Source organism: Odontesthes bonariensis, chromosome 8, assembly GCF_027942865.1.
Source record: "Odontesthes bonariensis isolate fOdoBon6 chromosome 8, fOdoBon6.hap1, whole genome shotgun sequence".
Classification (NCBI taxonomy): domain Eukaryota; kingdom Metazoa; phylum Chordata; class Actinopteri; order Atheriniformes; family Atherinopsidae; genus Odontesthes; species Odontesthes bonariensis.
This window is the reverse complement of record NC_134513.1, coordinates 31,220,723-31,244,336: the sequence shown is the minus strand read 5'-3', so window position 1 is coordinate 31,244,336 and position 23,614 is coordinate 31,220,723. Positions and strand designations below refer to the sequence as shown.

Genomic DNA, 23,614 nt, shown 5'->3' with positions numbered 1-23,614 from the left:
TGATTTTAAAACCACTTGTCCATTTATTAATCAGACTGACAAAAGGAAATTGGAACAAGGGACAATCGACAGAATCAACATTCAAATTGTGACAAAGATTTCTGTAAAGTGCCATACCAGAAAAAAATAAAAGCATATCCTTTATACACACACATACACCACGACATAAAAAAAACTAGGTTTTTAATACACACACAAAAAGAAAATTGGAAACCATATAAAAAGTTCATACCAAGTAGATTCTGCTCTAAAGTGATGTTGGCCTTGAGTGTTTTTTGTTAGAGAGAAAAAGAGGCATTTGATCAATAGCTTCTCTGATTAGGAAAGTCATGAGTGCTTGTAGACACTGTGCAATTTTCCATCTGTAAAACCGTTTAACCTCGATCATCTAATACATTCTGATGCCGCTCAGAAAAGAGGGATTTCTGATGAAGGCACACGACAGGGGGACACTTTCGCAGTGACCAAGAGATCATTTATAAAAAAATCTGACTGTTTTCATGAGTGGAAAGTGTAAGGTCACTACCTATGAAGTAATCCAAGCATGATTTTTGTGTTCCAGTTCAACTTGGGTAACCTGAAAAACAGGCCAGAAGCCGTTTGACCTGGTTTCCTCTGAATAAAAACATATTTTTCCTGCTTATACAAAGTGTATTTTACCAAGTGATGTCGCTCCGTTAAGTTAAAACAGCTGAGGTTAGTACTGGAACATGATTTTTCTACAAAACTCTCCGTGGTTTAAAACTCAAGATAAAGTGTAACAGCTGTATATGTCACACAGTTGAAAAAGTAAACATTGTGCAAGTCGTAAAGTTTATCACGTACATGGATGTGATCTCTAAAGAGACCACAGAATCATCACGAAGACAAGAACATCTTTGACCCATATGGATTTAAAACTATTAAATAACAAAAAAATCTACAAGAACAAAACGTGGTCAGCAGTGAGTAGCGTCTTCACGAGGATTAGTGATATTGTTAGTTTGCAGAGTCGGAACTCCAACAAGTGCTGGTTTGTGATGGAGGCTGCTGCTCTGTTATGTCCTCTGCTTCCCCTTACAGTTCATTTCAAAATATGGATCCTCACTCTTGCCCTTGTGCTGTTGGATCCTCTTAGTTAAGACGGGCTTGGCTTCCACAGATTTGGCGCTGGTGCAGCTTTTCTGCGAGTCCCCAGACGGTTCAGGTTTTAGGGTCGACTTTGGGTTGATGGAGTTAGTCACGGCTGCCTGTTTTCGCCCTGCCCTCAGTGCCGTCGCTGGTATTTTCTGATTGGCTTTGTTGGAGGATGAGGGACCCATGTTGCCTCCTGGGACTCTCCTGGGGGCCAGGGAGGTACCTCTTGAAACAGTGGCAATCACCCTGCTGGGTGGCGATGGCTTGCTTTTGACTGTGGTCTCCTTGCCTCTCTGGGCAGGTTTTACCAGCACTGGGGAGGCTGTCTGTGAGCTGGGGGTGGGGGTCCGGGACTGTGGTGCCATTGAGGCGACAGCTTTTGGTGCTGCTCTCGCTCGCCTGGTTGTTTCTAGACGAAGGGACGAGGCTGGAGAGCCGGGACGACGCTGTGCAAGGCGAGAGCGCTGGCTGGCGCCCGATGGGGGCCGGGCATCAGAGGACCGTGACATTCCCGGTGCATTGACTGGGCGAGGCACGGAGGCAGCAGTGGGAAAGGTGCAGGGGCTGGAGGATTTGGGGCATTTGGAGGATGGCTCCTGGCAGACGGGGCTCCTGGGCTGAGAGGTGGCGCCGTGTGGTCTGAACTTCGGTTTGGATGCGGGGCTTGGATCTACTTGAGCTGCTGATGGAGTCGGAGCTCTGCGCTGCATCTGCACACCCTGACACACTGAACTGGGAGACTGTCTACAGGAGCTTCCCACAGGCGTGGAGGTCAGAGAGGAGGAGCCTTTGGTGGTGACGGGCAGGGGGAGCTGGGTAGGCTTCCTGGGAGAGGATGGCGGTGTCTGGAGATTCTTCTTTGGTCCCGATGCAGAACCTTTCCGGGGCAGGGTGGGCGTGCAGGCTGGGGACGGCGTGTATGAGCGACACGACTGACCTACAGAGGTCACAGATGTTGGCTTACAGGCCGGGCCTGAGGAAGAGGAAGATGATGAGCTGGAGGAGGAAGCAGAGGATGAGGAGGAGATGAGGTCGTTGACAGCAGCAAGGGGGTCCATGTCAGGAGGAGGGGCTGGAGATCCATTGTTATAGTGACCCCCCAGGCCGGGGGGTCCCTTCTGGAAGGCCAGGATCTTCTGCTCCAGTGTGGTGAACTGCAGCACTCGCAGCGGGTCGTACTTGGTCAAGAAACCACGCAGGGTGTCCCAGCCGCCTCCGACACGCACCATCACATGTTTGCCATGAAGCATCTGAGAGGAGGAAAAATTTAAGTTGGTTTAAATTTGGGAGGGAAAAGTTACAGTTTGGACAGTCAAACATCAACAGTGACACGTTCCTTCAAGCTCCAAAAATAACCAGGAGATGCAGATTAGTCTTGGTGCTGTGAATAGTGGCGTAATCATGATGTAATCACAATCCACCACTATTGGGTAATGAGCTTACATGTATCCAATCACAGCTTCTAGTGATGCAGTTAGCCTGGACAAACTGTCCATGTGTGTAAGTGTGTATCCTACTACACCGCAGTACAGAAACACAGGGTTTACAGTTGTGTTTACAGTACAGAGCAGTAAAAGACCAGTTAAAATGATAGGTCATTCGCTTTCAAAGATATCGCGATCATTTTATTTTACTCAGACAGATATAAAGTGCATTGGCTCCTTCAGAGAACAGTACAACAAATCAGTCTTACCCAGCACTGTCCCCAGTAATGACTGCATATGGTGACTAATGACTTATTTACCTTTGGAAATTGATTAATAAAGTATGTATCAACTCAATTCAATTTAAACAAGCCTCAGCCTTGGTGTAAATGTGTGGACTTATTTTTCCACATTATAGGGACAAAAAAAAAAAAAAAAAAATCTGACCGCACATCTGCTTATGTGGATAGCAATTTTGTTCCCACAGATACAGTCCTTTTTTAAGGTTAGGGCTTTGTTATAATATAAAGCTCTAATGTGTGCGTTTATATCATGATGGGGACCAAAACCTGACGAGACACCAACTTTATAGGGACTTCCTGTAAATGTGAGGATTGTACTTTGGTCCCCTTTGGGTACAGAGTGATTTGAGGATTAGGATTTGGGTTAGAATTATGTTTTGCTAGGTTGAGGATAAGGGTTAAGATGGTCATATACAAAAACAAATTTTCAAGCAATTTCAAAGTTGTACATAGTTTTCCAGGGTCAAAATGAAGTCGGGAAGAATTTCCCCAGAGTTAAAGCGTTCTCCCATCTCAGCCATTTGCTGTAAAGTGGTCATAAAACTCAATCCAGGCTGCTTTAAGGCAGTCTCTCACATCTTGGGGTTATGACAAAATCTAACACATTTAATATTATCTCAAGTCTTTAGTCATATTTTATGCAAATTGTGTTGCTCAGTAACGAATTCTTTGTTTTCAATCGTTTCTCTCCACAGTCGCCTCAGGCACGCACAGGACGATTGGACCGAAAAAAAAAAGTTTCAGTGCAATCCGTTGGTTTCCTTAGCTAGGAAATTGTTTTTGAATTGGCTCTATATGAACGAATTGGATTATTTTATGAATAATTATTATTACAATTAATTGAATTCCAATTGGCTTGAATTGGACTTTATTATCTAAGTGCCTTGAGATGACATTTGTTGTATTTGGCGCTATATAAATAAAAATGAATTGAACCAATAACTGCACTGCTCTCACTTCCAAACGTGGTTCAAATGGACATACAGGTGGAGGATTACGGCAACACAAATGTCCATGCCATTTTTTCTTGATTGACCTTTTTTCAGCACACAACACTGCATGTCAAAATACAGCTCTTGCTCAAAGCTTATCGGCCAAATTCATTGTTAAGATTTTCCACCAGGTGCAGGGTGGGAAATAATTTCAGAAAACTCGAGTTGTTCTATTGCAAATGGTGGCCCAGCAAGAGTTCTAATCTTTGCAAAATCTTTAGTCTGTGACTTAACACTCAGTGACATCGTCTTTAGATTTGAGGGAGTGTCAGATGTTAGTCTTTTAAAAATCTTCTTAGAGTTTTTTTTCAAAGTTGTGTAGTGTATAGGAGCCATTATGTGGTTAAGGTAAGGGGCATGGGAATACATTAGGTCTATGGTGGGTCCCCATGTGGATACAGAAATAAACATGCGTGTGTGAGTGCTTACTCACTCGAATAAAGATGGTCTTATCTCCAAGTCTGTAGCGCCCCTCAGACAGGTACTCAATAGACACTCTGTTTGAGCAGTTGCAGGGCAGGTCGTCCATGGCGTGCTCCTGCAAAAGAGATGGAACCAAAGAGAATAATCAATCAGCCACAGTGGAGTTCACACAGAGCACCAAATCCAGTCATCCTTTCTGTGCTGCAGTAATTTCACTCGAAGTATTGGCTCTGCAACACTTGGTAAAAATACAAGACAGTGGTCGTTTTCCATCCAAACTACCGTCCACTTTTTAGTTATTTTTAGCACAGCCATCTCCTCTGGGAATAAAACCCATCAACCCTGCAGTGTTGCCACCCCGTTTGATCCAGTGAACCAGACTAATAAAATGAACCCATTGAACAAGAACTTCAGTCCCAATCAGTCACGTTTCACAAACCATCTAAATCGCTGTCAGTTGAAAATATGGACCATTTACGTCAAGATATGACGGCATGTACAGTGGAAGAGGGCAGGGCCATGACACTGCCTGAACCACATATCGTTTAGGGTCAGAATGTTCTCTGGTCAGGCGATGACGAGGATGTTGCAGCAATCTCAGCCACAGTGACGCCGGACAGAGAGGACCTCACAAGCTGTTGTACAGCTGTGTATGCTGCCCTGTAATATGTTTCTATGTCATTCCTGTAAATAAATTCTCTATAAGAGGCTGCAAAGGTGAGTCCGACTACTCTTTTCTCCACAACAGTATCTGCATGACCTGGGTGTCACGTGTGACAGTGAGCCAAAGAGCGCCGGCAGAGAATCACATGTTCAGCTGTGATGTGTCATGTACCCTGTGGGTGATGCTTCAAATGAGCTGCACATGTACCACCTATGAGCTGCTGTTAGCTACAGGTCTCTCTCCCATCTCCCGGCAGGGAACAAGAACAAATCATACGACATCACAGATGCTCCCTGCTTCATTTCAACCATCAACTCATCTGCGCTACATGTTTAGTGGCAGGCATTTGACTAGCTAAAAGAGTCAAAGGCCATACTTGGGGTGGAAAGCTTCTTATTGTATTTGTGGTACGAAACTCACCCCGGGCTGGTAGAGGCCGCCATGCTGACAGCACACGCTAAAGGTTTTGACAGCTGGAGGTGGCTCCTCTGTCAGTAAAAGAGTCTCCTCCAGCTCGATCTCCTTCTCCAGCTTCACCAACACAGGAGGCTCCACACCATACCTGAAGAACAATGTTTGACCGTGCATCCATCAGTGATATGTTACACCAGTCCTGAACTGTTTTTGAAGTGCATTGTGTGTTCAAAGACTTACTTTGAGACAATACGGCCAATCTCCAGCAGACAGAGACAAACCTGCCGAGGCTCCTTGTGCAGCACTGAAGCAGAAAACACACCAGTTATCAGCCAGACTGTTAGTTTCAGTCATTTGAAGGATGAGGTGCCACTTTTAGACGTCATTCAGTCAATAAAACCATAAAAGTTAGATATATTGTCATTACTAGCTGCCTTAATATTTGACTTGGATTTATAGGATGTTCGCAAGAGGGGGATGAGATGTGGTCTCATCTGTTATGTTTTTTTTTCACCAGTTCTGACTAGATGCATATTCAGGGAAATAGAAACAAACTTTGTAAATAAGCTGGTTAATCAGGTCATTTTAATCAAAATTTGCAGTATGAAATGACACAGTAAACACACAACTGGCACCCTTCCAGATATAATCCAGATTATTTCAGGGATTAAAGGGATTTCTGAAGATAAACTCTGTTTTTCTCTTGAGGATGTCCACCACAGTTGTTTTTTTGTTTGTTTTTTTATCCTCAAGGTTTGTTTTTAGTTAATAAAACTACTTCTTCAGATGAATTACAACCATGACCAACATAGTCCTTTCCACCACCCACTGGTGAGACTATGCAGCCAAACTCATACACTTCAAGCCAATTATTTGCTTCGCTAGTGAACAGAAATGTGAGTAGTTGTTACTCACTCTCCTGAGTCCCAGTTAGCATGACTATGAAAAAAGATAAGTGTCAGGATCAACCTGAGATCAAGTCTCTTGGCAGAAAAAAAATTTGACTTGAGGAGTAGACATAGAATGAATAGCAAACCTTGAAATTAATTCAATTCCATTTAATTCCATTCCATGGTGCCAATTTCCAGCAACAGTAACTCAAGTTTAATTTATAGAGAAACTGAAGTTAAAAAATAAGTATAAATTTTTTTGGGGGGGGGGCTTTTTATGCTTTTATTATATAGGACAGTGAAGAGAGACAGGAAGCAGGGGGCAGAGAGAGGGGGAATAACACGCAGCAAAGGGCCGTCCGATGCGGGATTCGAACCGGGGCCAGCTGCACGAGGACTGTAGCCTCTGTACATGGGGCGTCTACTGTATCCACTACGCCACAGACGGCCCCAAGTATTAATTTTGATTAATCCTTATCCATACAGCAACACCATAGCCACACAGCAGAATGGGCTGATCATTTTTCTTTCATAAAAGCCTACTCATACTTCTACAGGAAATATGTGGATCAAGCCAAGCCGTCAACTGCTCTTGGTTATGTAGATGCCGTTGTTGGTGATTTAGCTTTTCTTTTTGGAGAGCAACAAAGTCAACGTGAACAAAGATCTGCATTGTGATAGAGTAAAACCAAGAATTAAATTACAAAGAGTGTTTTGGCACTTTTTCCTCAGTTATAAGATCAGCTGTTGTTGATCCTCTTGGTTCCAACTCATTTTCATCCAGATCAACACCTAGCCTCATCTTTGAAGTCCTCCAAAAAGAAAACCACATGTTTTCTTTTTGGAGGACTGTGAATCTGTCCATTTGCAAAAACAAAGAATGTGATGGCAAAAACAGGAAGCCAAACCAAGTGGTGACATCATAGTTGCTACATTCATCAATTGCATTTGATCTGTATGGAAAGCCCCCATTCAGATATAAATCTTTTAGAGGTTTAGTATCAGTAGACGGGAAAAACGTTTTCCATTCTGTCTGCCCAAAAAATACCTGTCATACCTGTGTGTTAATCATGTGGCTAATCGTGGGAAATAAAGGCAGAGCTGGTGTATCAATTTCTTTTTAAGTCCCCCCAGTCCGGTTTTTAGAAAGCCATTCATTGTAATGAAGTGATCAGAGTACTCGGGGTGGTTGTGCACCTCTTCAAATCCGATTAAAACACTGAGGTAGAGCTTAACGAACAGACTCTGCTCCTCAGATTTGTTTAATTAGCAGTTTACAGCAAAGATCCAGTCTTTTTTTTTTTTTTTTTTAATAAATCCCTTTAGCGTGCTCAATATGAGAACCAACAATAATGAATGACAAGTTTTGATTGTGGATGAATGGATGTATACATAAAATACTTAAAATCCATCTAAATGCATTATATTTAAGTCTTAAAAGAAAAGGCATTGCCTTGAAGTAAGAGTGAGTAAGGATATTAAGAAAAAATTCACTTCAATCTTCAATTTAAATAGCAGTTACAATTAAATTCTTTGTTAATGTATTAACTTTGTTCCATTTGGGTGGATAAAATAGACCTTGAACTTTCAGTCTTTCAGCTTTGCAGCACTCACTGCCCCTGTATGAAGCTTAGGCACAATGCCAACAGGGGCATTTTAATGAGTTACTTTGTTTTCTTATCGCAAGTAAGCAGCTCTGACTCAATCGCTTAAGAGGAAAAGGAAAAGAACCAGGAAAAGGCAGCCAGGTCATTTTAACCAAAAAACAAGTACCGTAATGATCCGGTTTTTAAAAACTCAAAGATGTCTGCTCTGTCCAGGCATCTTGAGGAAAAATGAGATACAGGTGGATAGAAATGCAAGAAATCTTATTGGAGAGAAAAATGATTAATTTGAAAAATAAACATACAAAAGAATATAGATGCTGCAGTTATTTACCCAGGCCCTCTGACTCAAACAAGTAGGTCTCCTCCACGCCGATGTGTCGACACCAAGTCAGGAAGTTGGCAGTATTGTCGCGAGCAAAGAAGGAACCTGGGGAGGCATTCTGCTTACATGCAACCTTTCTTGTAGGAAAGAGCTGTTGGGGGAATGAAGAAGAGAAAAAAATCTATATATATATACACACACACATACACACACACTCTAGATGCTAATAATTTGACTCATTTCAACATTGTCTGTATAAACATTTCCAAGTCTCTGTCCATTTAGACAATTTTTATGACTATATAGACAGAGACTTGAAAATATTTATGCAGCTTACAACCCTAACTGTGGTTATTCACAGCAAGCCCGGTCATGTTTACCACCCACATCACACCTGTTTTCTAACAAAACCCACTGAGCATTAGCCAGGAAATTAATTTAGAGATTAGAGAATACTGTGACTTGCTTTCCTGTTAGCAAACATCTGCCACCAGTAAGCCTTTGAATGTTTGTCCAAGCCATTCCCATTGCTGCTCTCACTCACCTTGCCGAGAGCTGAGGGGCAGCTCTGGGCGATTTTGGTCTGCAGCACGCCGATAAGCTGGCAGAGCTTCACACCATTATTCAGCTCTTCCATGAAAAACTCAGCTCTCACCTCCTCTCCTAGAAATACAGACAGAAAAAAAAAATAATAAACAAAAACATCACTCATTTTGCTCAATGCTAACTTGCTTGGGCTATTCCCCCACTTGTTATGCTTTCTTTAAAGGAGGTATAAATCAAAGAGCTTTTTTTTTTTCCTTTTCCCCCCCTCTACAGTTGAACATTTACAGCTCCTATAACTCTCCCACGACCCCCGATTGTAAATCAACGCCTGAGGGAACTCCATAAAGGCCACTGACTAACTTCCACAATACAATCACACAAAGGGACAAAGATTGCTCCACAAAAGTTTTACTTCCACCCAACAAGAGCTGACCCCTGAGGCTTGAAATTTTATCCTCTGCACACCACCTGTTTGCCCAGCATCCAGCTCCTGAAGAATGACGTTCAGAGATGTCAAAAAGTGGCTCAAAATGTGAGACACGGGTCATCATGGTCACAATGCCTATAACTCAAAAAGTGTTTGGTACCCACCCACATTCCTCATTAGAACTGCTGAATATCTACTTGTATTTAACAGATTCAACAGTAAACAATAGTCAGTTTCAGTTTCCATACTGCTCCATTGTACGATGAGGGACGGAGGATATCCGTGTAACGGCAGCGACAAATGAAATGAGGGATTTAGTTCCACTCGTCTTTCTGTGGTTTCCTAAGAGCTGGTTGAAAATAGCAGCATCAAAATCCAATTACATGGTCGCCCCATGTCAATGGTGCGTCAGTATTTTCCTTGCCTGGAGGGGGAAACTGTTAGCACGCAACTGTCAATTGTTTATTCACATATGCACACATGGATATTGTTGTGGAATACTCCTGGAAAAGTGTGATTAAACCAAACCACATCTTACCCCAAGAAAATGTGTCAAAATTTTACCAATTCCTAGCTTCTGGACAAAAAAAAAAAAAAAAAAAAAAAAAAAAAAAAAAAAAAAAAAAAATCTCCTAAATGTCATGAGGAATGAGACACCTACCCAACATGCCGGTGAGCCAGATGGCGAGATCCTCCTGCATGGGCACCAGGGTGGCCTCATGGCGCACTGCCAGCCACTGGTCATACTGGAAGACATCTGCGAGGCCGGGGCCATGCCGCTGTGCTAACGGGCTGCGAGGGCTCCTGGGGCTCAGCAGGGGGGCGTCAAACTTTTCGCCGTACCAAACCTGAGGATGAGGAAAATTAGGGGATGAAACCTCTCAATTCATATTAAAGGAAACAAATCTGGAAAATAAATGGAGGAGTGGCATCATCGCTCTTCGCAAGAAAAACAAATAAACACTTTTAGCCGCATTCGGACAGAGAAGTTCTAAGAACGCAGTTCTAAGAACTGTCCACCTCGAATTTCGTTCTATGAACTGCCCTTCCCCAGGGGAACCGTTTCATTTTGCACATGAGTCGGGACATTTATAGGGACTGATGCGACACAACCGTCTACGACAGTGACGTGCAACTTTAGCGGCACGCTCAACAAAACCGCGAAAAGTAAGGAGAGAAGGAAAAAACACCACCAAGAAGCTAATATGGAGAGCGAGGAGGCCATCATGTTCATGTCTGCATGACGGTAATATTAATCATGGACGATCATATCAGACGTCTAACATCGAGCCTGGATGAGCACACAGAGAGTCAGGAGACGAATCAAGCGGCAGGCGATAGTTCTTTGTTTCGTGAAGGAAGGTAGGAGAGCAGAGCGCCGCAGACAAAGGAGACGACGTGTAAGTTTAACTTATTAAACACGCGGCAGTTGTGTTCGTCTGTGTCGTATGAGTAAATATTTCAGCCGTTATTCTACTGTTTGCGTTGAGCAGATTAGGAACATGAAGAAGTGGAATTATGACAAGGGGCGTAGCTACCAACCACCAAACACCTACGTCATAGTGTTCCTACAGAACCCAGAAAAGACCCTGTCTCAGAGAAGGAGCTAAAATGGTTATAGGAACTGAGGGCCATGGTCCCTAGTTCCTGTATGTCTGAATGAGAGGGAAAAACGGCCCCATTCCTGAAAAGGTTATAGGAGCTGCAAAAAGGTTCCTACAGTGGGAATGCACCTTTTGTCAAAATGTTGGCCCTCAAACTTCTGGATGACTGAGACATGCCTTCATAATCTCACTGTAGGTACTGCATTGTGTTCTCTGCACGCTTTCTTCAGTGCTCATGTTTTTTTCTCTTCAATCACTGTTATCTTATCTCATCTCTGAGGCCATGTGCAATAAGCTGGCACATGTCTCTGTATGTACAAAGCCGGTGAAAACAAAACACCATAAACCATTGCAAACAAACCAAGAATGTTTTTTGGGTTTAATTATCAATGGACATCTGTCCAGAGTTATTGTCCCTGCCTATTCTCTACAAGGAGACACTACGTCGTCATTTTGTTTACCATTCAGCCCCACACTGGCACCCATCCATACACTTCACTTTTATGCTCAGCTGGACTTCAAAGTCCACATTCAGTCACCACAGCTCGACCTGATAACCACTGTTCACTGTGTTTCACAACATCATATATCCATTTAGTTGAACTCATTTTAATGTTATGATGGATTTAAGTTATTTTGCTTTTTTTTTTTTAAAAAAAAAAAAAGGATTCTGCTTCAGTTGACTGCTGCGCTGATTCACTAAATCCTTCACGTAAAGGAGGATCTGATTAGCAAGACAATAATAGGGGCAAGGGGAAAAAAAGGGATGAAAGTGTCTGTAGCACTGCTCTAAATCTAATGTACCAAAACTAAGAAAACCATTACATTTACAACATGTTTTCTTCTGAAGCTTTAATTAACCTAAACCAGCTGCAGATGTGTACTATGACAACTTTTCCAGACATTACATAACTCATTTCTAGATGACTCCCCCCACCCACCATCTTCTTTCTCCTGTCCAGTCTGTTGACATCTGTTTAAGATACAGCCTTTAGTCTTTGTGTCCCTCACATGTTGTCTAGCAGTAATAGGACTCTACATCCACTGTGGTGAAAGGGTTATTGTGCTTACAACAAGGCTGTGAATTCATCGCTGTCGCTCAGCCAACAAACAGGAAACCTTCTGGGCAGTGAAACAGACAGGCTGTTTGACATAAATGTCCTTCTGCTGAAGATTCAAGCTACCACAGAAACACTGATCAAGACTGAGTAAAATTTGGCCAGTGTAATTAAACCTCCTCTCCTTTACCCTATCCCTCAGTTTTCCATAGGTAAGGTGCCCTCCCCCTTTTTTTTTTTTTTTTAAGAGAATCAAGGAGTAAATATCTAGCAAATCAAAATAACCCGAAAACCTTGGGGCTCTTTGTTCAAAAAAAAAAAAAAAAAAAAAAAAAGGGGGGCACCTTATCTCTGGAAAACTGATGGGTAGGCAAAAGGGAGGAACTGAGATTGGGCCAAAGTCTTAATTGAACATTGGATCAAGCAGATCCTGAATGTTTGTAGGACCATATATTCTGTTTGGGCTAGAGACTGGACTTCCCATAAAAGAAATACAAGTAAGACCTCATATGAAATCAGTGCAATGCTCCTTTAATTAATCGATACATCTTCGGTTTTTAATTCGACTGTCTGGTGAAAACTTTGGTCCCCAAAGCCCTGCAGTTAGTTCAGTGTAAACAAATGTTTCAGAGGTCAAAATGGACGTCAGTCTGTAGAATGTTTCTCAGTGCTTTGCTCATTTTCATCATTGTGACCTTTGACAACAAAAGGAGGAGCAGAATGAGAACACGAGGAGCTACTGTTGAACAAAAAGTGGAACAATGTGGCAAAAAACACCTGATGTTCCAAATTGAAAAGCTTGTCTCACTCCAAAAGACATACAGTACATAACAGTGTTGAGAAGGGCAGACAGCTGTGGGCACTCATCAGGATCATACTCACAACGTATGTTTTAATCTCGACATCCAGCTAGTTAGAAAACAGGGCAATGTAGTAGAATGCGTAGAAGTTACGTCAAAGATGCTGTGCTGGATAGAAAAAGACACCTGAATAGTGGGAATCAGTGGACTGTTCACAAGCTCCCAGTGAGCGCACAGTTTTCAAAGCAGACTAATGTTGTAATCTAAAAATCTGCACTGGAGTTGGAATAGGGGCAATCTCAGATAATCTTTCTTCCCCTTGTACCACCTCTGCCCTGGGTGCAGGAATGTGGAAGGGTAATCCTGCAAAGAAAAGCAAAATACTGAGATTTGACGTATTTGCACATGTATCCACCAATCACTTCTTAGCAGTTTCTGATGCTCTTAACTTGAGCCACTTACACTGGAAGTAAACTGAATGAAACAGGCAGGATGTTCCAAAGGGGAAAAGCAAGATGTAGCAAAACAGCACGCGTTCTCCTCAGCATTTCAATTATCTGCACGAAGTCCATAAGCAGCCTTAAAGTGACAAAATCACAGTCAAAAGTTCAGCTATGAGTTACATTTAAAAGAACTACTACTTCTATTCAAAAGAATAGAATTTGAAATAGGATTTCATGGAGTTTCCAAAAACTTAAGGCATCCCAGTTTTTAAAACTTCCCATGGCCTAGTTACTGACCTTAAAGCTTTTTGGAGTAGCCAGGCTGAACAAACAAGCTCACGTTGCTCTTTTCTAATGCAAAGAGCTACTTTCATCATTTTCGTCCCAGATTTCAATAAAACTGGGGAGAAATGACACTTTAATGATCATGTCCTGGAATTCTAAATGGGATTTTCGTGTGCATATGAGCAGTGGAGTTGTAAGAGATCACTTATTAGTTCACATGCATATTTTTCTAGGTACTACTTATCTCCATTTAGCCATTCTAATCATCTCTACTCATGTTAACAATCTCTTCTGTCAATACATTTTTTTTAAAATAAATAATAATAAAAAAAATAATAAAATACAGTTTCAATGAAAATTAATGGTCAAATTAAAGCTGCATTCCTCTGCATTTTTTACCTTTTAAAAAAATAGCCAAACACGCTCACTGGCAAGCACGGTTTTGCTTCACTTTGAGTTAAGATTAAATGAAACTTCCGATGTGTCATATCTGTGAGGCAAAAATAAGTCAAAGAAGAACAACTTCCAAAATGTTTAGGGGGGAAATAAACAAAAACTAAAAAGAGGCCCTTAAAACAGCATTGCCTCTGGACAAACACAACCTTGCGAATCTAGCTAACTAGCTAGCTGGACAGCTAATTTCAACAATGAAAAATTAAAACTTTTTCATAGCTGGGGACAGAGGTTTCAGACATTTCAGTTTTGGAGAAAATATAAAAAGGTGATTTCTGATTAATACTTCATTATGAACACAGCTGAACTTTGAGTCAGGACAAAAATTATGTTGTATACTGTCAGTTATAGTTAAGAAAGCCGGAATGGGCAGATAAGAAAAGCGAGAAGCCTGAGAGATGTTGACCAAACTCAGATAAAGGAGACTGAATATTCATATATTTTGACAGTATTACAACTCCATACTCACAAGTTTGCTACATTTTCGTTAACGCTAGTAAAATTAACTTGTATAGCTATGAGGTGATGAAATTCACCCGTACATTTATTTTGCAGCCTGCAACAAAAATTAAACTACTAAAATACAGCAATAGAACGCCTCAAGCTTTCATCTTGTAAAGTTTAGAACTGTACATTTAAAAGATAAAAATGCCTTCATGTTTCTGATCCACACCCACCTTTCCTCCCTCCATTTGTTCGCAACAAGGTGAATTCAACTCAACATCGCCTCGTTGTTACCAACTTTGGGATTATGCCCAAGTATTTTTTCGAAAAAGAAACTAGTGGTAAAAGCAGCAACACGGTGTACAAACCCTGCCAAATCCAACTGAAGAGTGTTCCCTGATCAACAAAAAGAACGCAAGTTTTTCCTCACTTTTCCTTCTTGACCTCTTTGCTCGGCAGACCTGCAGCCATCTATGAGCTGGTCATGTGAACCAATATTTCTCAGAGTCATTTTCCATGGAAGTACAGCCAAAATCAACACACCAATGTTGTAAGGCAATGTTACAGCTGTTAATCAATGACTCCTGGTTATTGTGGAGCGCTGACTGGTGACACTTAACTAGCTGATAACGAAAAAAAAGAAAGAGAAAAAAAAAAGAAAAAAGAACATCTTTACTAGGAATTAAGTTGGATCAAAAAGCTAGTGGGTTACATGATGAGATTAATTTGATTATAGCTATAGTTCAATTTTGCTCCTTATTTGAGCAAGGGCAATTATCCAAGTATATATGGTGGTGAATGAATCGAATCATTGAATAGGTGGCGCTGTACCCATTTCAACTATTGCTAATAGAGCCACTTTCGGTTGACCGCTTCACCAACAACAACAACAACAAACTCAGGCATTCAAGAAAGACGGCGAACGAAGAGCAAGATGAAGCTACGTCCCTCTACATTTAATTTGTGATGAGCATGGTTATTGCACAAACGCGATGCCCAATCTCCATCGCATCGTTTGTTTCTTTCCAACGGTGGCGCCAACAACGTCAGAACGCAAAGTCCAACTCACCACGTGCTTCACCGTCTACAAGCACGTTTAGTGTGACTTTCAACTGAGTTATCTCGGGGTCTTAATCCAACTGTGAATAACCCAATCCGGTCCAATTTTTAGCCAAACTAAGGTGTATACATGAACTTAATATCTCAGTCTTATTGTTATTTAGCCATTAATCTGATTCTTTCAGTGCCATGTAACCACACCGAGTATGAGAGAGCAGAAATGTTAACTGCTGATGCTGGTTGGTAGTAGGTAGAATACAAGAGCTATTGTCATTATTATTATATTTGGTATATTTTTTGGCCATGTTTCTCATCCCAAAAGTGCTTCTGTATAAACCTCTTGGATATAGTATATAAACGGAGGTCTTACGCAAGGAAAAAAAATGCCAAAAGCTACAACAGATGTATTCAGTTTTTGCCACAAAACCAAAAGCTGCTGACATTAGATTTTGCAATGTTTCTATATTAGCTTTTCCAGAAGAGCGCATACATCTTCAGCCTGGGTGAACAGAGCAGTCAGAGTGTGAACAGATATTGAATCCGACTGTGCTCTACATGGGCAGTGAAGCTCTGAGCTGGGCTTCAGAAATGGCTGCAGTGTTAGTCAGCAGCATCACGAAAGTGACAAGGATCAATACCCTCGCAGGGTGCCTTAGATAACACTCAATGAAAGGGTTAAAAAAAAAAAAAAAAAAAAAAAAAAAAACAATCACTTGTACTCACCCTCTCATTCCATTTTCCTCACATATGAAGTGAGTAAATATGTCAACACCAATGTGGCGTCATTTCATACTTCTCAGCATTTGGAGATGAACAGCAAATTAGTGAAATCACTAGCCTGATAAACCAGCCTAAATGGATTGGATGTCTAATTTAGTCTGGCTCCGATCAATGGATACAACGGAACATTGTTGATGAGCACAACCCGTTGTCTTTCAAACCGTGTCTGTGCCTATAGGCCAACGCTCTGACCAATCAGCGCAACTGACTGTGACGTAGTAAGCGCGACAGAAAGCTTTGGTGGGAGGGGACTCTTCCAAAACTGATGCCAAGGCTGAATCAAACGAGCGCTGTTCCATTGCCGCCGCCATCTTTCTTGTTGTGCTTTCGCTTGTCTATGTTCGCTTCCACTGCCCAACGTCGCACTGCTCTGTCGTCACTCCCTCAAAACCCCGCACCAGAACCCTCTGCCCCGCCCGCGTTGATTCAAAACACATCTCTGCGTTGTGATTGGTTTAGTTGCCATCTGCCAGATTCAGGGCAGTATTTTCAAAATGAAAAGTGGTTCGAGGCCAGACCCAACCGCAGGCAAAACATTTTGCCGTCCAGCAGTTGGCGCTGGTTTTCCAGGCTATGAAATCACAGCTGTTGTTTTGTCCAAAAGATGATCTGTGGGATTCATCTGTTATATCTGAAGCTGCAGCATCCAACCACATCTTGTCAACAACTTGGGGAGTTCCCTCACAACCTAATCAACACATTGGCATCAGCCTAAGAGGTTTCCTGCCACATGTTATGTGAATAGCTCTGGGATACATATTTTACATATCCACATTCCAAGACGGGTGGGGAGAGCAATGCATTTCCAAACCGAATGAGAGAAAAGACATTCTCTCTAGGAGGTGTAGCCATGTAAGTAATTTGTAATATGATAGATTCGTTGTTCTGGGTTTTGGGATGGCCGACACTTCGTTGCTAGGAGGGGTAGGGGGAGAAAAATAAAAAAAACTGAGGAGAAACTCCCTAGGGTTCGAGCAGTGGAACATCAGACATGCATAACAACAAGATGGCATGCTGCAACACAGGTGGGCTCGCCACAGTTGTTGGACGGGAGACAGATGTCTGCACTTTTTTTTTTTTTTTTTTTTTAAATTGTGAATAACTGTGGCAATGTGAGGCAACTTCTCCTTCAATTAGTGTGTTTTGACACGATTCTTGGTCACAGACAATGGCTCCAGCTGGGAACTGAAGATAAAAAGGACTCAAAGTCAAGTTAAGCCTGACCTGTGTACATGCTGTTCTGCCTGAAGTCCAAAGTACAGGCAAGATTGTTCAAATTTATTGAAACTATGTGCCAATTTTACAATTAATTTCACATCTACCAATAAAATATACATGTGTTTGCACAGATGAGGATGAGCATACCTGGATTCCAGCCTGGACAGCCATGACTCTGGTAAACAGAGTTTCACTTCATTCTGTGGAAAAAGAGACAAACATAAATATAAATCACTACTGTCATTTGTACTACCATGTTAAAGACTTTACTAGAAGTTCCAAACAATAGCATCAGCTTAACTTAAAACTGCTATGCAATGTACACATAGTTAGTGATTTTAGCCCCCGGTCAAGTTTCCATTCACATGGTGGCTGGTGACAGATTTTGCAACCGGTTTGCAAACAGTAGTTGAGTTTCTGCATTTGGGGTTCTTTGAAAGGATATAAACTTTCTCATGATTTTCCATTCACCTTTTCCGAATTACATCTGCTAAACACAAATATAAAATGGCAATGGAAACCTGGCTAATGGTCGAGGGTCTGACAACATGGCAAAATATGTTTTTAAAAGGTAAGCGAGTTTGCTCCTAGAGTTTAGTTATTAGTTCCTGGTTTCCAGGTGGTGCCCCATAATAAATTATTTTCATTAATAACTTTCATAGAATATTAACTTAGAATTAATTATCGTTCTACTAACAAAGCTTCTACTTTTTCCCCAAAATATGCATATCATAAAGACTGGAAGAAGGAAACTGGACAGTGAGGTACTGTAACCACTTTCTTTGGTTCAACAATAAAAGGAGAATACGTGACATCTAATCATCTCATTGGAGTCGCCAAACAGATATAATCATCTCACCAACTCTGAGACCATAAATTGCTGAGAAACACATCTGTGAATAAGCAATGTAAGTTCTATTAACGATAAATATCCATTTTTTGAGAGGCCTGTCAGATTAGCTGTTCCCCCTGCTTTCAGTTTGTGTGTCAAGTTAATCATTCATTACAGTAAGACAGTAATTACATGTAAGGTCATGGAACATGATTTTATAATAAATAAGTTAATTTCAGGGCTGCATGTTACCATTATCGCTTAATCCATTAATGATTTTATGCAATTTGTTCACTTGGGTTTGGTTTATATAAAAGTGGCCATCACAGTTCTGCCTGACCACGTTGAAACCTTTCACAAACCAACATTCTGAAATATTATGTTTCCAATTATATCAGACAGAATACATTTACATCAAGGCAGCAGGAACAAACCCAATTCAGACAATTTTTTTTTTTAAAAACCGACTTAAACAATTGAATCATTCTTCCTGCTCACGTGCATGTAGACAGACAAGACCTTATCCAGATGTACCATATGGACCACAATAACACAGGTTTTAGGCAACAACTGATTAAAAGTAAGATATCATGTCATTAATAATGCATTCTTACAGCCTCAAATTCTGTACAAGTTACACCCAGCCCTTCACGGAGCCTTCCGACTCCTGGGAAAAGAGTCATGGGAAAAACCTGAAAATGACCTCCAAGCTGATTTATTTCTACAGACTTCCAAGCTCCACTCAGGACATACCCTGATTATCAAATCAGTCTTTTAAACTAATTTCAGGCATAAAGCTCTTCTTTCCAACTTTCTTCTCATCCTAAATTCAAATCCCCACAAAAGGCTCCTCCATCAGCACAGAAATTTATTGTCTACATTGACTGTGTAATCAAATTTACAAGATGTTATTTTTGATTTTCAAAATCTGTACAAACTTGGAAAAAATTAATGCGACTTGCTGTGTAGAGATGACAGCAGTGGAGAAACAAATCAGAGGACATTTGCTGCAAACAGGCACTCATATGGCAGTAAAGTGCTTGTTTTACTGGAAGCAGTGAGTTTTCGGGAATCAAACTTTCTCACGAGGAAGTGACGGGGTTAGTATGAGTGCTGCTCTCTCCTCTTTTCCCCACACAGGATGTGCGGGATTACCCCAACCCTCAACTGTCCTTAAGGGTGTGTGTGTGTGTTTGACAATGAAAGGCGGAGGGTGGGGGGAGAAAGCAATCACAAGCACATGGATACTAATAACTCTGCAGATTTGGTAAACACAGCTGAGGCAATAGTCCTCCACCCCCAAAATCAATCCCCCTTTCCCCAGACACATTTGTATCAGCTCATACAAACATAAAAATAAACAAGAAAATGGGTTTTATAACTTTACAACTGTTTTTATTTGTAGACCCTGTTGTTTTCCACTGACATCATGCAAAAAAGTGATTAAAACTACAATGATTCCTTCAATTGTTCTTTACTGGCCTGCCTGAAAGAGCTACATCCAGTTATTTGACACTGAAACTGGAGCCCAGGGGAAAGAAGAAAGTCAGCAGCCAAGGTCAGGACAGGATAGGATGGGACGGGACAGGAGAGGACAATCCAAGACGGGAAGGAACAGAGAGGGTGACAACACAAGGCAAACTTACCTCAGAACCAAACACGACGGCACCGAGGGAAGACACTGCAACGTACAACACCGATCAGCCTCTAAAAGCACATCCTCATCCACACCGAGGCAAAACCTTGCACTATGTTCAGCTATGCTGCCCAGCCCGAGCAGCTCCTGCCTCTGTGTTTCAGCGAGTGAGCGCTGAGGGAAAGGCAGAGAGAATGACAGGGAAGGAGGGAGGGAGGATGGATGGGAGGGAGGATGGATGGAAGGGAGGAGGTGCAAAAGGAGAGCCCTGACTAATGAAGTGGCTATGCTTCGCTAAGCCCTGACCCCCCCCCCCCCCAACAATCCTTTCAGTGGGAACCTCTCACAAAGCAACCATTGTTTTGTTAGCTTGCCACCCAATACACACATATTATCATCTGCAAGCCAGCAGCCAAACTGGGAATGCCCTGACCAGGTTGCAATGAAATTATTGGGATGGAATAGAGGTGGTGAGGAGGTGTTGGTTTTACCTCTTCCTTTTCATCCCCCCACCACCAGGCCAGTCCCACCAGTTCACAGCACACCCCCATCCTCCCAAAACAGTACTCATGCAGAGCAACGGTCAGCGCAGAACAAGTTACTGCAGTGTTTTTGGATGGTTTGCTTTAGGGCAACCATGTGGAAAGTAAACCAACAGAACTATCTGAGGCTACGGCTACACGAAAACGAAACGAGGTTTTTTTTGAAAACGGGTACGAAAATTCTTGCGACCACACGGAAACGCGCTGCTGTAAAGATTCAGGTCCAGACGAAAACGGATGAAAACGATGAAACGATGCAGTACACACGCCACTGTGTCACGCCACGCTGTGAGACAATAGAGAAGTGTTAAAATTGGCTCACAGCGTCAACGTGTGACTGACGCAAAAACGTTTTAGCTGTAACAATGGAAACGAAACGAGGCCGTTTTCAAACTTTCCCACTCTGGAACCCGTTTTCAAAAACTATCGTTTTGGGGTAGTGGGAACGCCGGCTCCGTGTGGCCGCGACAGCGAAACGATAAGAAAAAGTATCGTTTACAGTGAAAAACGTTTCCGTGTAGCCGCAGCCTTAGAAAGAGCAAACAGCCGTCCACATGATGTCATGTGACTAAATCAGGTGTTATTTTTGCACAGCTGTTCAAATCAGTTTTGCCCTGATGATCACAGTGTTTTTTTCCACCGAGATTCAGCACTCAAACAAGGCATGCCGACTTCCAAGCATCCATACATTCTCCAACATTAAATAAGATACAATACTGGCTACAGAGTAGAGGGTTCAGCTTGTAGGCGTTCGTGAAGGGTTACACTCAAAACATGGGACAAAGGGCAAATCTTTGGCTGTCAACACCAGCTGTGTGCATCTGGGAACCCGGCAGAGCTTTGGAGCAGGACTTCCTACAGGGACCAAAGGCACCCACACATCGTCAAATGTCAAGCAGAAAGGAGGGTCAGAGAATTGAAGACAAAAACAGAGGAGGTGAAGACAAAACTCGTTTTATTGTGGTGAACTTGGGAGTGGCGTGCTGGAAAGGGCAGGGATCGACTCAGTGACATGGAGCACCACCACGCACATTCTCCAAGGGTCATTTGAGAACAAAAAAAAAAAAAAAAAAAATTTTAAAAAAAGAGAGAAGTCTCACAATGCTGCTGTTGTCTTTTCCCTCTTTGAACCATTTCTCTCCCATTAAAACAAATTCCCATAGCACCCTCCTCTTCGTGGTTGGGGTTAAAATCTTAAATTAAGCTAAATCTGAGATAACCGGTTGTGGTTAGTTCAAGGTTTGGGTCAGGTTAAGTAATCACAGATGACCACCAGTTAGGGTTAATGATAAGGCTTGCTTCAGATTTAGATAAAGACAAATAGACAAACACCAGTACTCATCCATCAATCAGCACTATATTTTCCTCCACCTTTTCTTCTTCTATCAGCAAATTACACTTTGCATCTAGAAAAGACAGACATCATTTTGAGTATTGGGGATGTCATGGTGAAGTGAGTGGGGGCTGTGAAAGTTAACGCATAGAATTAGCGTTTTTAATGTCTAATAATGGTCTCCAATGGAAAAGCTCTCTTCACTATTTGAGGAATAAAAAGGAAGATCAGTTATTTTCTGGAAGTACGGGACAGCCAGCAAGGGTAATGGCTCCAAGGGACCCCACACTTGGCCTCTCCATGCCCCCCGTCAGTTCCCTTATGCCCTCTGAGGGGCTGCCAGGAGTGTGGTTGTTCAGTGGATAGTGAGCCCTTGGAGAATGGTTTAACCATGCGGAGCCCATCTTGCAACAGCAGCTATCCCATCCCACCTCCCGATACCCAACACTGAAACACTAGAGAGAGCTACATGCTACTGACGATGGACCAGGAAGGGAGCTTCTCAGGGTGATACATCCAGGGTCCATCAAGCAGGCTATATACAGTCATGTGAAAAAATTAGGACACCCCATTAAAGAGTCGGCTCTTTATTAAGAAATGTTCACATATCAATGTCCAAAATTGTTTTTATTTATTTCTTGAAAAGAAAGTTATTTAATTGCCACTAAACAACCAAAATTAACATCGTTTTACTCATGAAACAAAAGTTATGAACAAAAATGCATATTATAATGGAGGAAAAAGTTAGGACACCCTACCCTCTAATAACTGGTGTTGCCCCCTTTGGCTGAAATAACTTCAGTGAGACGCTTCTTGAAGCCACCTACCAATCTCTGACATTGATCTGAAGAAAGTTTGCCCCACTCCTCAATGCAGAATTCTTTCAGCTGTGAGATGTTTGAGGGGCGTATTGCATGTACAGCTTGTTTTAAATCACTCCAAGCATCTCAATTGGATTAAGATCTGGACTTTGACTTGGCCATTCCAGGACTCCACTTCTTAGTTTTTTAGCCAGTCCTTGGTGGATTTACTGGTATGTTTTGGGTCATTGTCATGTTGCAGGGTTCAGTTCCGCTTCAGCTTTAATTTTTTTACAGATGGTTTCACATGTTCCTCAAGCACCCTCTGATACACAGCAGAATTCATGGTGGATTCTATGATGGTGAGCTGGCCAGGTCCCGCTGCAGCAAAGCATCCCCAAACCATGACACTTCCACCTCCATGCTTCACAGTTGGTATGAGGTTCTTTTCTTGGAATGCTGTATTTGGTTTACGCCAGACATGTCTTGTTTTCTGGTGTCCAAATAATTCAACTTTAGACTCATCTGTCCAAAGAACATTATTCCAGAAGTCCTGGTCTTTGTCTGCATTCTCGCTGGCAAACTTCAGTCTGGCCTTAATGTTTTTCTTAGAGAGCAAAGGTTTCCTCCTTGCACACCTCCCATGAAAATTAAACTTGTGTAGTCTCTTTCTGATAGTTGAGTCATGCACTTTCACATCAACAGTAGCTAAAGCCTGCTGTAGGTTCTGTGATGAAATTTTAGGATTTTTCATGACTTCTTTTAGCATCTTACGGTCTGCTCTGGGGTGAACTTGCTTGGACAGCCAGACCTGGGCATGGTCACAGTTGTTTTGAATGTCCTCCACTTGTAAACAATTTTCCAGATGGTGGAATGACTGATGTTAAAATCTTTGGAGATCTTTTTAAATCCCTTTCCAGACTCATAAGTAGCACCACAATTTAATTTGTTAAGTGCTCCTGTACTAGGTCGTAACACATACGACAGACGGACCCTACTTCATTTAGGAACACAGTACCCAAACTGTGCTCCCATCAACCTAAAACCGGACCCGACATGGCCCACCGACATTTAACGGGTCGCCCACGACAACAACAATGGGTACACAGGCCGCAGGTCATGGAGGAGGCCAAGAGGGAAACGAACCGGCGTTAGGAACAGACTGAGACGCAGAGCACACCATTTGCCTCTGCCCAGCAT

The 23,614-nt window shown here is 42.1% G+C and overlaps 1 protein-coding gene across 2 annotated transcripts in view; it reads right to left on the bottom strand.

Annotated features, from left to right (window-relative positions):
• gas2l3 (growth arrest-specific 2 like 3) overlaps positions 1–23,614 on the bottom strand; it is a 41,522-nt gene continuing 17,908 nt past the window's right edge. Inside the window, exons 1-9 of one of the 2 annotated variants that reach the window (XM_075472191.1) lie at positions 19,750–19,926; positions 17,419–17,471; positions 9,789–9,975; positions 8,699–8,817; positions 8,164–8,305; positions 5,576–5,639; positions 5,342–5,483; positions 4,268–4,372; positions 1–2,366 (exon numbers count right to left, since the gene is read on the bottom strand). In XM_075472191.1, the coding sequence (XP_075328306.1) occupies positions 1,038–2,366; positions 4,268–4,372; positions 5,342–5,483; positions 5,576–5,639; positions 8,164–8,305; positions 8,699–8,817; positions 9,789–9,975; positions 17,419–17,442 (2,112 nt within the window). In that variant the 5' untranslated portion in view covers positions 17,443–17,471; positions 19,750–19,926 and the 3' untranslated portion in view covers positions 1–1,037. Of the gene's footprint in view, positions 2,367–4,267; positions 4,373–5,341; positions 5,484–5,575; positions 5,640–8,163; positions 8,306–8,698; positions 8,818–9,788; positions 9,976–17,418; positions 17,472–19,749; positions 19,927–23,614 lie in introns of those variants that run through there. The other variant, XM_075472190.1, reaches the window with a different exon arrangement.